This window comes from Gopherus flavomarginatus, chromosome 6 (genome assembly GCF_025201925.1).
Source record: "Gopherus flavomarginatus isolate rGopFla2 chromosome 6, rGopFla2.mat.asm, whole genome shotgun sequence".
Taxonomy (NCBI): domain Eukaryota; kingdom Metazoa; phylum Chordata; order Testudines; family Testudinidae; genus Gopherus; species Gopherus flavomarginatus.
In genome coordinates this window covers 63895748-63911412 of record NC_066622.1, presented here as the reverse complement: position 1 = coordinate 63911412, position 15665 = coordinate 63895748, and the positions used below count along the sequence as shown (strand labels likewise).

Genomic DNA, 15665 nt, shown 5'->3' with positions numbered 1-15665 from the left:
CAGAAGGAAGACAGGCAGTCCTTAAGAAAGAAATATGAAATAAAAAAGTTTACCAACCTGAAGATCCTGCATGTTCAGACATGTTCCTTTAATCTTCAACGCAGCTTCCTCCTGAGAAGGAACACTTCTCATGATGTTGTTTCATTCGGGCAAGCAGGCCTTGCATTTCTTTGTTGCACTGTTTGCATTACGCATGCATGCCTGTCTTACTCACAGGTAGAGGAACTTCATTAAAATATTCCCAAACTGGGTCTCTTTCACGGCTTGCTGCCATTATAGGTTTTCCCTTCTAGTGAGAGAATGGTGTGGTAGATCTCAAATGAATGAAAGCTAAATTCAGAAAGACCTCAAGACTTCTGGAATATGCTGCTCAAACAGTTTCATTTTTGTTTCTACTGCCTGTCCCTCCCTTCTCACATTTATCTCGAGACGTCTTCTCCTTTTCCAGATCTATTCTGCCCCCCACAATCTTCTATTCATGGAACTTTTTGAAACTTTGCATTTTTAGAGAGAGGTAAGGAATTGACTCTGTGTACACAAATTTGTCTGCGTACAAAACTTTTCTTAAACATTACATGAATATATCATCTCATACTATAGAATTAGAATTTGTAATCCCTATTCCATGATGAGATATACTTGAGCTATAATGTATCTTAACTAAAATGATCTTTAGATAGGTTTTTTCCTCAAAAAGCATTTTATAAAAAAAATCCACCAAACAACAACAAATCCAAATCCTTGGATGCTAATTTCCATCTCTATTCTGGGTGATCCATTTGTTTCCAGGAGGGACTGGGTCTATGGACCTTATTACTCAAAGAAAGGAAATTTTCATGTAAGCATGGATAAATTTTCTTCTTCTTCTTTGTTCTAAGATCCACAGACCCATTACAATGGGATTTTAATAGCAGCGTGCCTCCAGATTGAGAAGCAGGATCATCCTTTAAATGAGGCCACGCAAACAATGCAGATTATATATCATAGAAGATTAGGGTTGGAAGAGACCTCAGGAGGTCATCTAGTCCAATCCCCTGCTCAAAGCAGGACCAACCCCAACTAAATCATCCCAGCCAGAGCTTTGTCAAACCGGGCCTTAAATCCTCTAAGGATAAAGATTCCATCACTTCCCTAGGTAACCCAATTCCAGCGCTTCACCACCCTCCTAGTGAAACAGTTTTTCCTAATATCCAACCTAGATCTCCTCCACTGCAACTTGAGACCATTGCTCCTTGTTCTGTTATAGACTCATAGACGTTAAGGTCCGAAGGGACCATTATGATCATTTAGTCTGACCTCCTGCACAATGCAGGCCACACAATCTTACCCATCCACTTCTGTAACAAACCCCTAACCTATGTCCGAGTTACTGAAGTCTTCAAATTGTGGTTTGAAGACCTCAAGTGCAGAGAATCCTCCAGCAAGTGACCCATGCCTCATGCTGCAGAGGAAGACGAAAAACCTCCAGAGCCTCTGCCAATCTGCCCTGGAGGAAAATTCCTTCCCGACCCCAAATATGGCGATCAGTTAAACCCTGAGCATATGGGCAAGACTCACCAGCCAGCACCCAGGGAAGAATTCTCTGCAGTAACTCAGATCCGATCCCATCCAACATCCCATCACAGACCACTGGGCATACTCACCTGCTGATAATCAAAGATCAATTGCCAAAATTAATTGCCAAAAATTGGGCTATCCCATCATACCATCCCTTCCATAAACTTATCAAGCTAAGCCTTAAAGCCAGATATGTCTTTTGCCCCCACTACTCCCCTTGGAAGGCTGTTCCAGAACTTCACTCCTCTAATGGTTAGAAACCTTCGCCTAATTTCAAGTCTGAACTTCCTAGTGTCCAGTTTATACCCATTTGTTCTTGAGTCCACATTGGTACTAAGCTTAAATAATTCCTCTCCCTCCCTAATATTAATCCCTCTGACATATTTATAAAGAGCAATCATATCCTCTCTCAACCTTCTTTTGGTAAGGCTAAACAAGCCAAGCTCCTTGAGTCTCCTTTCATAAGACAGGTTTTCCATTCCTCGGATCATCTTAGTAGCCTGTCTCTGAACCTGTTCCACTTTGAATTCATCCTTCTTAAACATGGGACACCAGAACTGCACACAGTATTCCAGATGAGGTCTCACCAGTGCCTTATATAACAGTACTAACACCTCCTTATCTTTGCTGGAAATACCTCGCCTGATGCCTCCGAAAACTGCATTAGCTTTTTTAACGGCCATATCACATTGGTGGCTCATAGTTATCCTGTGATCAACCAATACTCCGAGGTCCTTCTTCTACTCTGTTACTTCCAACTGATGTGTCCCCAATTTATAACCAAAATTCTTATTATTAATCCCTAAATGCATGACCTTGCACTTTTCACTATTAAATATCATCCTATTACTATTACTCCAGTTTACAAGGTAATTCAGATCTTCCTGTATGATATCCCAGTCCTTCTCTGTGTTAGTAATACCTCCCAGCTTTGTGTCATCCGCAAACTTTATTAGCACATTCCTGCTTTTTGTGCCAAGGCCAGTAAGTTATCTGACACCACTGAGAACAGCCAAGCTCCATCCTCTTTGCAGCTCCCCTTCAGGTAGTTGAAAGCTGCTATCAAATCCCGCTTCACTCTTCTCTTCTGCAGACTAAATAAGCCCAGTTCCCTCAGCCTCTCCTCATAAGTCGCATGCCCCAGCCCCCTAAATAACAAGGCCCATCACTAGCAGAGGATGGTTTCAATCCATCGACCTCTGGGTTATGGGCCCAGCACACTTCCGCTGCACCACTCTGCTGGCTCTATAGAAATATCTCCTCCATCTGCCCCAGGCAATAGGTCTGAGAGAAAACTTTTGCTGAGGCATTGGATAAGACTGGATGACAAATATGCAGAACTTGGTGAACTTATATATTAACAGCCATGTGGGCACTCAGCAGCTCTCAATACAGGAGACATCACTACTCTGCCCTGGGATTTTCAGTGCTCCTAAGGCCTGGATTTTGGCACTTAACCAAAGGAGGACTATTTCTTGAATTTACTTAGGGAATGTTATGGCAGGTATGAGAACTATATGTCGGAATTGGGTATGAACAGGGGTATGGAAGGGCTTCCATATGAGGGGAGATTAAGACTGGGACTTTTCACCTTGGAAAAGACACAACTAAGGGGGGATATGATAGAGGTCAATAAAATCAGGACTGGTGTGAAGCAAGTACATAGCACTTATTTATTCCTTCACGTAACACAAGAATTAGGGGTCATCGCATGAAATTAATAGGCAGCAGGTTTAAAACAAAAAGAGGAAGTATTTTTTCACACAACGCATAGTCAGTCTGTGGAACTCTTTGCCAGAGGGTGTTGTGAAGACCAAGACTATAACAGGGTTAAAAAAAAAAAATTAGTTCCATCAATGGTTTTTAGCCAAGATGGGCAGCGATGGTGTCCCTTGCCTGTTTGCCAGAAGCTGGGAATGGGCGACTGGGGATGGATCACTTGATGTTTACCTGTTCCGTTCATTCCCTCTGGGGCACCTGGCACTGGCCACTGTTGGAAGACAGGCTACTGGACTAGATGGACCTTTGGTTTGACCCAGTATGGCCACTCTTATGTACTTATGTTCTTAAATCAGACCTGCGGATGTGATCACTGTTGAGACACAAGGGCCTGCCACCCAGCACCCAATATGAGAATGGGAGAATTGAGTGATTCCACTGTGACACCCTGTACCCCATGTTCACCCCTTTTATAAGGTTATGATATATTTTGTACAAAATATGCCTTGTGAGGTATCATTTAAAAACTCAATCTGCTGATTATTATTGTCCTGTTGACATGTGTGTTGCAGCACCATGTGTAAAATTATACAGCCTGACTGTATGATTGTTACTGAAATATGTTGTAATTCTGGTAATACACACAAACCAATTTCTGAGACACAAAGACACATTAGCATACAGCAACGTGCTAAAGGACCATTACCTGCTTAATCAGCCATTTATCAGCAGGGAAGAGATGTAAACAAGTAATTTACATTTCATCTCAAAGTGGGTTCAAATCTCACATACACAGGGGACTGTTTGTCTATACCCAGGGGGAGGGGAGGGTAATCCTCAAAGAAGGGAGAAGCGTATAAGAATAGGAGACACTGACCTCCACATCGCTCTTCTCTCCATCTCCCATCTCCCTTCTTATGACTAAGGCTATGATTTAGTTACAGAGGTCATGGAAGTCACAGATTCTGTGACTTCCAGAGATGCCTGTGACTTCAGCCTGCAGTGATCAGGAGCTGTGGGTGGCAGGGGACCCTGGAGCTCTGACACTTAATCCGCAGTGGGGGCCCCCGGAGCTCTCAGTCGCCACACAACTGGCCCACTACAGGTGGTGTAGGGACCAGCAGATCCCCATTTTGTCACAGATATTTTTAGTAAAAGTCAGGGACAGGCCACGACTCCAGTGAATTTTCCTTTATTGCTCTTGATCTATCCTTGACTTTTACTAAAAATACCTGAGACAAAATCTTAGCCTTACTCATTTCATCAATGAATACCTGAAGAACACAGAACTAAGGGGTGTGTGTGTGAGAGAGATTCCAGACTAGAAAGAAACACAGCCTGTAAAATGTATTGCAGCGTATGGTGAAACAGATCTTCTGCTTTTAAATCTTCTAGCCTCGATGAGTTTAGGAATTAGTTAGCATTTTTATTTCCTTTGCAACCAATTCTGACTTTTATGCCTTATCACTTGTAATCACTTAAAATCCATCATTCTCTAGTTAATAAACTTGGTTTATTGTTTTATCAAAACCAGTATATGCTTGGATTGAAATGTTGGGGAATCTCTACGTAAGACAACAAGGCTGGTGCATAATCATTAGTCAGTGTTGGAATAACAGGTTACTAAGAGCTTGCACTGTTAAGGAAGATACTGGGCAGTGCAAGACACACATTTCTGGGAAGCAAGGCTGGGACTGGGGAAACAGAGCAAGTGTTGCTCTGTATATAATTCATGAACGGCTGGGCACAGCATGCATGTATTCAGCTGGAGTGATTTTACATGCTAGTGGTTGTGTGTGCACAGCCCCTGGAGAAGTTGCTGTTCACCAGCAAAGCAGTGTAAAAGGCCTCCCAGGCTGAAGAGCTAAGGGAGCCAGATTGCACCCTGGGGAATATCACATTCACCCCAGGAGAAGTGGTAGCCCAAGACCCTGGAAGGGTTCACTTGGACAGACCAGGCGAGGTCAAAGGTGCAGTCCATTTGGCAACTATGACACCACCAGTTATGAAAACCTTGGCATTATGCCAACAGCTGAGATTGGACTCGCTAAATAAATGGTTGAGAGGAAAAAAAGTCCTCTTCATCCAGATGTCCAGAGTCATGTGCAAATGATGCAGCTTCAGAAGATTGCAATTGGGACTTGTTCAAACTGAGAGGACCCCAGGACAGATCTGGCTCAGTCAGGTGGTCATGCAGGAAAGGATAGATATGTACTTCCCACAATGAAGCCTGGAAACATCAGTGCCAGAACCTTTGTGAAGATCTTTAAAGAAGAAGGGCTAGTTGGATTTAGATAAGTAAACACATGCTCTTTAGACAGAGTGAACAGAATAAATTTGCCCTTGCAGAGGGCCTGAAGGACTGGTCAGGGTGGTTTCTATAAGCAAGTACATCCTCCAATTAGTGCTGCTGATTAACTGGAGTTCTAAGATAAGGTTGAATTCCCTACTCCCACTTGCTTCCACTTTATAATGTATCATGAGTAGAAATCTTGCCTTCGCTCCAACCAAGAGAATGGGACAATGGTCTGTCTGGCCAGAGCTCTGGGATCTTTGATTCAAGGGCCTATCTTTGTGACAGGGTGGAGGAAAGGGGACAACTCTACAACCTGGAAGGCCAAGGAGTGGGACCAAAGAATTAATTCAAAAGTGTAAAGTTTTCTTATTATTTCTAGATAATACAAGCCTCTGCGAAGCAGAGATTCCTTCTGCCAAACAGTTCTGAAATAGGGAAGGATGGAGGCTGGTCTGGCACTCCTCCAGAAACCATTTACTGGAGAAGAGACTCCAGGAGAGACCTAGGGGAAGACTCACTGCTTGAATCTTCCTTGCTTCCTTACAAAAGGAAATTCTCCTCCAAACAGAAGCTGCTGCTCCAGCAAACAACTTATTATTATTATTTGTTCTATGGTAGCGTCTAGAGGCCCCATCTGAGATGATGACCCATTGTGCTAGGTGCTATACAAAATTTAGAACCTCTGACCCTGTCCCAAAGAGCTGACAAACAGACAAAGGCTGGGAGAAAGGAAGGATTATTATCCCCATGTGACAGATGGAGAGGCGAGTCACAGAGGAATGATGTCCCATGCTGGAGCTGGGAACTGAACCCAGCTCTCCTAAGTCTCAAGCCAGTGCCTGAATCTCAGCACTAGGCCAGTTTGCCTCTCTGAAGACGGTGCTACAGCTAGTAAACAGAAGAAAGGCAACTGGAGAAGGAGTGTAGTTTTCATTCTCGTCATACTCCAAAACAACTGGACTCAAAACTTCCGATAACAAAATATTCACCCTCAGGCAGACCTGAAAAATATCAGTCCTAAAAGATGCAAGTTTGAGACAGCTATGAGTAAGTAAAAGGGCGGGACTGTAGTGGAAATGCTCAGGCTGCCTCGACTCGGTGTCACGAACCCTTCTAAGTAACACAGCTCAGCACATCCTGATGGATGGGACCCCCAGGCAGGTGGGCTTGAGCAGCAGGCACATTCCAGGGAAAAGCCAGCTCCCCACACCAGAGCAACTTTGTAGCCAGCAGAGCAGACACAGAAGCAGTCTCAGCAGATTCTGCAGCAGGGACCTAGAGACACTGACACTAATGATGCTCCAAGTCCTTTTCACCCCATCCCTCAGTCTCTTCACCTGAGGCTCACTCCAGCTGCCCTTCATCCTTTCCTCCCCTTCCTCTTCTCCTGCACCCCTTCCCATCTATGTCCTCTCTCCATTCTTGCGTCTTTCTGTTTAGCAAATCCTGTGCTAAAAAAACTTAAATCGTAACATTAAAAACAAAAAACAATTAAAAATGGCAGCACTGCCATGCCCTTTGCTGCCCAACCCTCAGCTTACACTGCTGGCATGTTCTATCCCTTTGCCCTGTCATGTGTCAGTCTTGCTATTTAGATTGTAAGCTTTTGGGGCAGGGACTGTTTACCATTGGTATCCCCAGCCTCAATCTAGCACAGAAGCCTCCTGCAGACTCTCTACCTGAGGGTGAATTTCACTCTCCATGCCTCTAGCTAGTAAACACTTTGCCCCACCTCTCCCTTTCGTACATACCTTTAAGAAAGGGGCTCTTTTTGCAGCGGGTGGTATCAGAATGTGCTCCAGCTTTTGGCAAAGATCATCCAGAAGGAACGCAAGCTCTGCTGGCCCTAACTGTACAATTTCTCTGGCCTACAATTTCAAGGAAGAAAATAATTCAGTATGTTCATCTCCATTAACCATCCTCAAAAGTAGGCACACAGGATCTTGGGTTATACACAGGATGGATTACGTAAACTTGGCGATTTAGGGTAATGATGATCCCCAAAATTCCCCATTACGCATTCAACTAAGATGGTTTGCATTAGAAGAGTTAATGGAAAACTGGAAGGATGGCTGTGAACAGCCTCAGACTTTTCCATGGACTGAGCAATATAAATCCCAGTGACCCAAAATCAACTCTGTATGTCTTTGGTCAGTTTTGTTTGTGTATGTCCTTTTCTATGCCTTCTATTATTTTTCAATCCAAGTTATGGGTGTTGAGCCTATCGAACCTCAAGGTCCTGATTTCACAGATATTACCATAACACCCTAACTAGTTCAGGACTTGGTTCTGCCTACCTATCTGATGCTGGTTACTGCACTGTGGCTGAGGGGCAAAACTCCATGCAGCAGTGGGAATGCACCTCCAGTCCAGTCTTTCCCATCTGCCCTCTCATGGACATGAGACATTGCTTGCCCAAGGAAAGAGACTTCTCTCTTTTGCTTTTCACGTGCCCTGTCTGTGTGTGTCCTGTCTGGTTGGAAAAGTGAATGGAGTGAACATGGTGTTCTGACAGTAACTGAGAATGGTTTGATTGTGACATCAGTAATGTGCCATCACTAAAACATATGTGGTTTGTGACTTGCAATCCCCATTAGCACCAAAGGGTTTAACACATCCCACGTGGTTAGTAAGAGAGATCAAAGCCTGAGACTGATCAAAGCTGAAAGAGCCCCAAGATGGAGCACCAGCTGGACATGCATAAGTAACATCTATTTGCCACAGCTATAGTGTTACTATCTGTCCTAGGACCTTCTAAGGCATCTATTTTCTCCTGTGTGTACATGGATAACTTCCCCTGAAGCAGCATACTGACTTTCTGCAGGTGGGCATGGGCCAGGATGAGATTGGATTTCCTCAATTTTAGTTAAGCAGAGGAGGCTAAGTCTTTCAAATCCTCGGTGAGAATGAACCAGTTATAGCTCTGCAGCAACCTTCTAGCCCCTCTTGGTACAAGTTTACTCTGTTACACTTACTTCTGTGTGCATCTCCGAGTCCAAAATAGATTTGGTCAGCAGCCCACAGTGCAGGATGGTGAACACCTCAAGGTCTAGCTCTCGGAAGAATGCACGGTAACTCTGCAGCTGTACCAAAGGGATCCCTGACTTTTTTTCAGCGGTGTCCTGAAATGAAAATGGCAATGTTAATAGCAGAATAAAGCCAATGGTCACATCCGTACTCTGGTAAAGAATACTGCATGTAAAAAATTTTGATCCTACAATAGAGGCCCCTACATTATTTGGTACAGTATGTGAAAAGAGTCAAGGAGCACCAGCTCCCTTGAGTGCACGATTTTCTCCAGCACAAACCCCAATTCCCTTCTGATCCCCCTAAACTATCCCAGCTCAATAAAGACCCTTCTCCCACTTTCCATCTTCCACATTTTTGCCCAGGTTGAGCAACAGGAAAGTCTTCTTGGTAGTCAAGGTGTGGAATTGTCTCTTAAGAAAGTGGTGAAATCATCACCACTTTGGACTGAATAAAGCACTAGAAAATGTGCTCAAGAGACCAATCCTACCTTCACCCCAGGAAGGTTGACAAGATGATCTAAGAGAGCTTTGACATCTCCAGCTTCTATGAATCTATGGTCAGAGCAAAACTCACAGTGGACTTGATGAAAGATGACATTGTGTGACAAGTGATGTGAAAGAGGAGGAAGACTGTTTAGGAAATGATTAGGTCTTAGATACAAGTGTCAGATCTGGTCTTCCTCCTCGAATGAACACTACTGGACATCCTATGTATCAAACAAGAAAATTTCACTCTCCAGTGCTGGAATATCTTCCACCAGAACCTGTAGATCTGAGGCAAGACACTCTCTTTGATTAATCAAAGAGATCTGATCTTAATAATAACTAGTCTAAAAGGTAAAAAGGCATTTATTTAGGTACGGATCTGAGAGATCCGCAGAGGTTCATGTTCTTTTGCTGCTGTGGTTAGAAGGAATTGAGGTGGCCACAGCCATGCACCCTTCTATAGCCACACCTTTAGAAACTGCTCAAACATTACCAGAAGGTTCCAGTGGTTCAACTGCACTGGTCAGTGCATCGCAAGAGCAGAACTATGCAGAGGACGCTCAAAGAACCACCAACTTTCCAAGCTCAGATGTGAGGATCATGTCAGAAAGCAACACTGAGCTCTTGAACTGAGATTTCTGTCACTGTTAAGAGTCCCTCTCTTAGCTTTCTGTTTTACACACCCCTTTCTTATCCTGCACAAGCCCCTTTTACCAGTAGCACCTTCTCTAGCTGGGTGGTCTCAGCTTCGAGCTGATTTCCTTCAGGATTCTCTTCCATTTGTGAGTGGTCTGCAGAGGAGTCTTTGCTGCCTTCAGATTTTTGGTTTTTTCCTCCTGGAAGAGAGACAGTTTTACAAATATAGGCCATGCCAGAACCCGAGCCTCTGCGAGGGGTCAGCCAGGCTACTGATAGGGGAATGCTCATGCTGTAATCTAGTCAGATATAGGAAAGCATCTGACAAAGCACTACACAAAGGCTATATTGGAGATAGCCAGGGTCACAGCCTGAAATTGCATGGCCCAGGACATTTGGGGTCCCTTCCCCAACCACTCTTTTTTTTTCTTAAACTAGTTTGCTTAATTGGGGCCCCATGTTTTTACTATTATCTACATATAAGTATGTTATAATGTAGTCCTATAAATCAATAGAAATGCCCTCACCTAGAATACTGGGTTCAAAACTAATCACCCTATCTCAGAAACAATACTGCAGAAGGAAAAAGGGTTTAGAGAAAGTTGATGAGAATAATTAGGAGCTTGGTAAAATTCTCATCTGCACAGAAACAGAAAAGATTGGAAAGGTCACCTTAGAGAGCCCAAGATAAAAGTCTTTTATGTTTGTACAGCACCTAGCACAATGGAGTCCTGGTTCATGAATAGGGCTCCTAGGTGCAATGGTAATACAAATAATAATAATAGTAAGTCCATACAATAATGCATGGTTGTGACATGCTATACCTCAAAGTAGCATCCTGTAACCCCCATATTCATGACTGGTATATGGTTGTGATATTTCAAACAAAGCATGCCTTGCAAGTTATCATATGAAAGCTCATGATCTGCTGAAAACCACTGTTCTGTCAAAATATGTATATTGTTAGTGTGTATGAGATTTGCTATACAGTTGTTATTAAACTACGTTGTGAGTTTGGGAGATGCCCACTGCTAGCTCTCCAGTGACGCATACCCAGGTGGGCGTTAAATGACCATTGATCAGTAGAGGAATTGTAAACAAGGGATTTACAATTCTGCAAGAGACTGTTGTGTAAGCATCACACAATAAGAATTGCTCAACTTTATAACTCAGTTGCGCAAGCAGCACACAATGGAAGATTGCTCAGCTCTGTGACTCAGCAAGGCCAACCAGGACACGTCTGGGACATGACTTGAGAATATAAAATAAGGGACAGTGGTGTGGCATCATGATTCCACCTCCTGCCCTACCTATAATGAAGGCAACAAGAATACTAGGAAGACAAAAACTTTGAACTGAGAAGATTGTCCCAAGCAGAGAAGGAAATTCAGCCTGTGTATTAAGAACTATAACCTGCCTCCAACATCCAGTCGGGTTAGAAAAGCTGTTTGATTCAAATCTTACTTAGTCTATAAGTTTAGGATTTAGAATGCGTGTTTACTTTTTGTTTTCATAGGTAACTATCTCTGACCTTTATACCTATCACTTAAAATCTCTCTTTCTGTAGTTGTTAAACTTTTTAATGTTTTATCCTTACCAGTGAGTTTGTCTAAAGTGCATGGGGAATCAGCTCAAGTTACAAAGGCTGGTGCATGTCCACTATACTTTGATGAAGTAATGAACTAATTAATGAGCTTGCGCTGTTCTAGAAAAGGTCTTGAGCAGTGTAAGATGGTATATTCCTGGGGTGTAAGGCTGGGGATATTTGCTGGTGTTTCCCTGTGTATAGTTCATGAGTGCCTTGAAGAGCATTCATGCAAGGTAACAGTGCCTGGAAGGATTTGCTGCTTGTCACTGGCAAAGCATTGTGAGAGAAAATCCAGGCTGCAGAGTAAGGGGAGCACAGAAGACCCACAATTCTAGGTTGTACCCAGGGTTCCCATCACAATGGTCTAGAGAGGTTAGATGGGAAGCTTCTATTCTCCGCCTCTTACCACAAAAACAAGGGGACATTCAATGAAATCAAAAAGGGGCAAATTCAAAACTTACAAAAGAAAATACTTTTTCGCACAATGTTTGATGTGGACTCTGTGATGCTGTATGGAATAAGGGAGACACTTTATGATATTGTTGATACCAATATTATAAAATTACAAGGAATCTGACAGATATGCCATGTAAGGTATCTGTGAAAATGTTATGATTTGCCAAATATAATAATCCTGTTTATATATTTGTATTACCTTTGTATTGTGAGTTATAGATATGCATGATATATCTGTGTTTCAAAACTTATGCTGTGTTTCTGGGTAACACCCCCAGACAGATTGGCATCACTGCTTAGCCTGTTTGATGGCCCACCAAGGGTCATAAGCTATATAATGAACCCATTGAAAAAGCCAGAGTCTACACCTTATGAGTCAGCAAGCCATGTAGAGGCATACCTATGGACAGAACTCTAAGGCTTTTCAATGCCATGTGCTGTGAAGCTTTTGTTTGCCATGTGGCTTGTACTTCTTGTGTTCCAAAGGATATAAAAAGGCAGCTGCATCATCTCCTTTTTGTTTTCATTCCTGCTTTTAACCTTTGGAGTAACTTTTCTACAAACTGAAGCTCTCAACAAAGGAGTGAATGACCCATCCAAGCTGTGGATGTGTTCCAGAGGGACTTTCAAGCCAGCAAACTCACCAATACAGCTAAGAACCTGATACATGGACTTTGAAGTCTCGGTATGTATCTGACTCCTTCACCATTTAACAACTCTCTTCTTATTCTTTCTTTTTTCTTTCTAATAATCCTTAGTTTTAGACTCTATAGGACTGGTTGGCAGTGTGGTATTTTGGGTAGTATCGGAACTAATATTGACTTGGTAATGTGGCTGGCCCTTTGGTGTTAGAAGAATATTTTGTATATGTGAGCACAGTTTTTAAATAACTTCTCCTTTTACTGGACCTAGGTGCTGACTGAGGGCCAAAGAACTGGAATGCAATAAAGGCAGCTATGTGATTTCTTTTTTTTGTTTCTTGATAAACTTTGCTTCTGATCCCCTACACTGGTTGTGACTGTTGGTGAGTTTAACTTCAGTATTAGCCACCACTTTGGGAGTGTCTGCTCTCCCTTTTGCAGTTTGCCCTCACCATGGCATTTTCAGTGAGGGCTACACCAGGCACACAGAGGCACAGATTCCTTGCCCGAGAATGTCACTGTGGATAAGATGAAACATTTCTCTGGGTAATAAGAAGATCCAGAATTATAAAGAGAGGCTATCTAGCAGTAACTTCTTCAAGAGTTGCACTTGTGGGATATGGCACCCCTAATGTCGAGCTACAGAAATTCATTAAAAAGCTTGTCCATCTGGGAGTGCATGAGTGTTCTTGCATGAAGATGATGTCTTCACCCTAATCCGTATCAGGGAGCAGACCTCTCCAATGGCTTTAGTTCCTTCTCCTTAGACCACAGAGTCCTGATGTAGAGAGGCAGCTGGATAGGTATTGTGAATGCACAGAGGTGACTTCAAAGGCCTCTGTGCATTCCCATTTATGGAAGATTGGCAAGCAGTGCTCTATCAGGAGGAAGGCGGGTGAGGAGTTCTAGTTAAATACAGACTGCAGCACCACTCTCACAAACTGGATGTGAAAAGATAAAGGTGTGCATGGAACTCCAAGTTGCTGCTTTACAAATCTCCCATAGGGCAATCTGCCTAAGGCGTGCTACTGAAGCCACTGCTGTAGCTCTGGTGAGTTGTGTCTTCAAGCCAAGAGGTACTGGCTTTCTGGCTAAGGTGTAACAATGCCCTATACAGCTCTTAATCCACTGAGAGAGTTTATTAATAGGTTTCCCCTTTAAATCTCTCCCCATTAGCAATGACCAAATCCATGAGAAAACCACCAAACCCATGAGAAAATAAAAAAGAGCATCTTTGCAAACTAGCTGGCTAACCTAGTGAGGAGGGCTTTAAACTAGGTTCACTGGGGGAAGGAGACCAAAGCCCTGAGGTAAGTGAGGAAATGGGATACTGGGAGGAAACATGAGCAGGAGAGTGCAACAGGGGAGGACTCTTGTCTCAGGTTGAGAAAGCAGGACAAATAAGCAAGTTATCTTAAGTGCCTATACACAAATGCAAGAAGCCTGGAAAACAAGCAGGGAGAAATGGAAGTCCTGGCACAGTCAAGGAACCATGATGTGATTGGAACAACAGAGATTTGGTGGGATAACTCATATGACTGGAGTACTGTCATGGATGGATATAAACTGTTCAGGAAGGACAGGCAGGGCAGAAAAGGTGGGGGAGTTGCATTGTATATAAGAGAGGAGTATGACTGCTCAGAATTCCGGTATGAAACTGCAGAAAAACCTGAGAGTCTCTGGATTAAGTTTAGAAGTGTGAGCAACAAGGGTGATGTAGTGGTGGGAGTCTACTATAGAACATCAGAAGAGGGGGATGAGGTGGACGAGGCTTTCTTCCGGCAACTAGCAGAAGTTACTAGATCATAGGCCCTGGTTCTCATGGGAGACTTTAATCACCCTGATATCTGCTGGGAGAGCAATACAGCGGTGCACAGACAATCCAGGAAGTTTTTGGGAAGTGTAGGGGAGACTTTCCTGGTGCAAGTGCTGGAGGAACCAACTAGGGACAGAGCTCTTCTTGACCTACTACTCATAAACAGGGAAGAATTAGTAGAGGAAGCAAAAGTGGATCGGAACCTGGGAGGCAGTGACCATGAGATGGTCGAGTTCAGGATCCTGACACAAGGAAGAAAGGAGAGCAGCAGAATACGGAACCTGAACTTCAGAAAAGCAGACTTAGACTCTCTCAGGGAACTGATGGGCAGGATCCCCTGGAAGAATAACATAAGGGGGAAAGGAGTCCAGGAGAGCTGGCTGTATTTCAAAGAATCCTTGTTGACGTTGCAGGAAAAAAAATCCCGATGTGTAGAAAGAATAGTAAATATGGCAAGAGACCAGCTTGGCTTAACAGTGAAATCCTTGCTGATCTTAAATGCAAAAAAGAAGCTTACAAGAAGTGGGAGATTGGACAAATGACCAGGGAAGAGTATAAAAATATTTTTGAGGCATGCAGGAGTGAAATCAGGAAGGCCAAATCACACCTGGAGTTCCAGCTAGCAAGAGATGTTAGAGTAACAAGGGTTTCTTCAAGTATTTTAGCAACAAGAAGAAAGTCAAGGAAAGTGTGGGCCCCTTACTGAATGAGGGAGGCAAGTAACAGAGGATGTGGAAAAAGCTAATGTACTCAATGATTTTTTTGCCTCTGTCTTCACAAACAAGCTCCCAGACTGCTGCACTGGGCAGCACAGTATGGGGAGGAGGTGACCAGTCCTCTGTGGAGAAATAAGTGGTTCGGGACTATTTAGAAAAACTGGACAAGCACAAGTTGATGGAGCCGGATGTGCTGCATCCGAGGGTGCTAAAGGAGTTGGCGGATGTGATTGCAGAGCCATTGGCCATTATCTTTGAAAACTCATAGCGATCGGGGGAGGACCTAGATGACTGGAAAAAGACTACTGTAGTGCCCACCTTTAAAAAAGGGAAGAAGGAAGATCCGGGGAACTACAGGCCAGTCAGCCTCACCTCAGTCCCTGGAAAAATCATGGAGCAGATCCTCAAGGAATCAATTCTGAAGCACTTAGAGGAGAGGAAAGTGATCAGGAACAGTCAGCATGGATTCACCAAGGGCAAGTCATGCCTGACTAACCTAATTGACTTCTATGAGAAGATAACTGGGTCTGTGGATGTGGGGAAAGCAAAGCTTCTGATATGGTCTCCCACAGTAATCTTGCCAGCAAGTTAAAGTAGTACGGGCTGGATGATTGGACTATAAGGTGGATAGAAAGTTGGCTAGAGAGTTGGGCTCAACAGGTAGTGATCAATGGCTCCATGTCTAGTTGGCAGCCGGTTTCAAGCGGAGTGCCCCAAGGGTCGGT

General features: G+C 43.5%; 1 protein-coding gene across 3 annotated transcripts in view; it reads right to left on the bottom strand.

Annotated features, from left to right (window-relative positions):
- The window catches only part of FANCD2 (FA complementation group D2), a 158656-nt gene that overhangs the window by 73490 nt on the left and 69501 nt on the right, over positions 1-15665 (bottom strand). For 2 of the 3 annotated variants that reach the window (XM_050959975.1, XM_050959977.1), the window contains 3 exons: positions 9802-9923; positions 8548-8694; positions 7324-7440 (listed from right to left, as the gene is read on the bottom strand). In XM_050959975.1, coding sequence (XP_050815932.1) covers positions 7324-7440; positions 8548-8694; positions 9802-9923 — 386 coding nt within the window. The remainder of the gene's footprint in view (positions 1-7323; positions 7441-8547; positions 8695-9801; positions 9924-15665) is intronic. The other variant, XM_050959976.1, reaches the window with a different exon arrangement.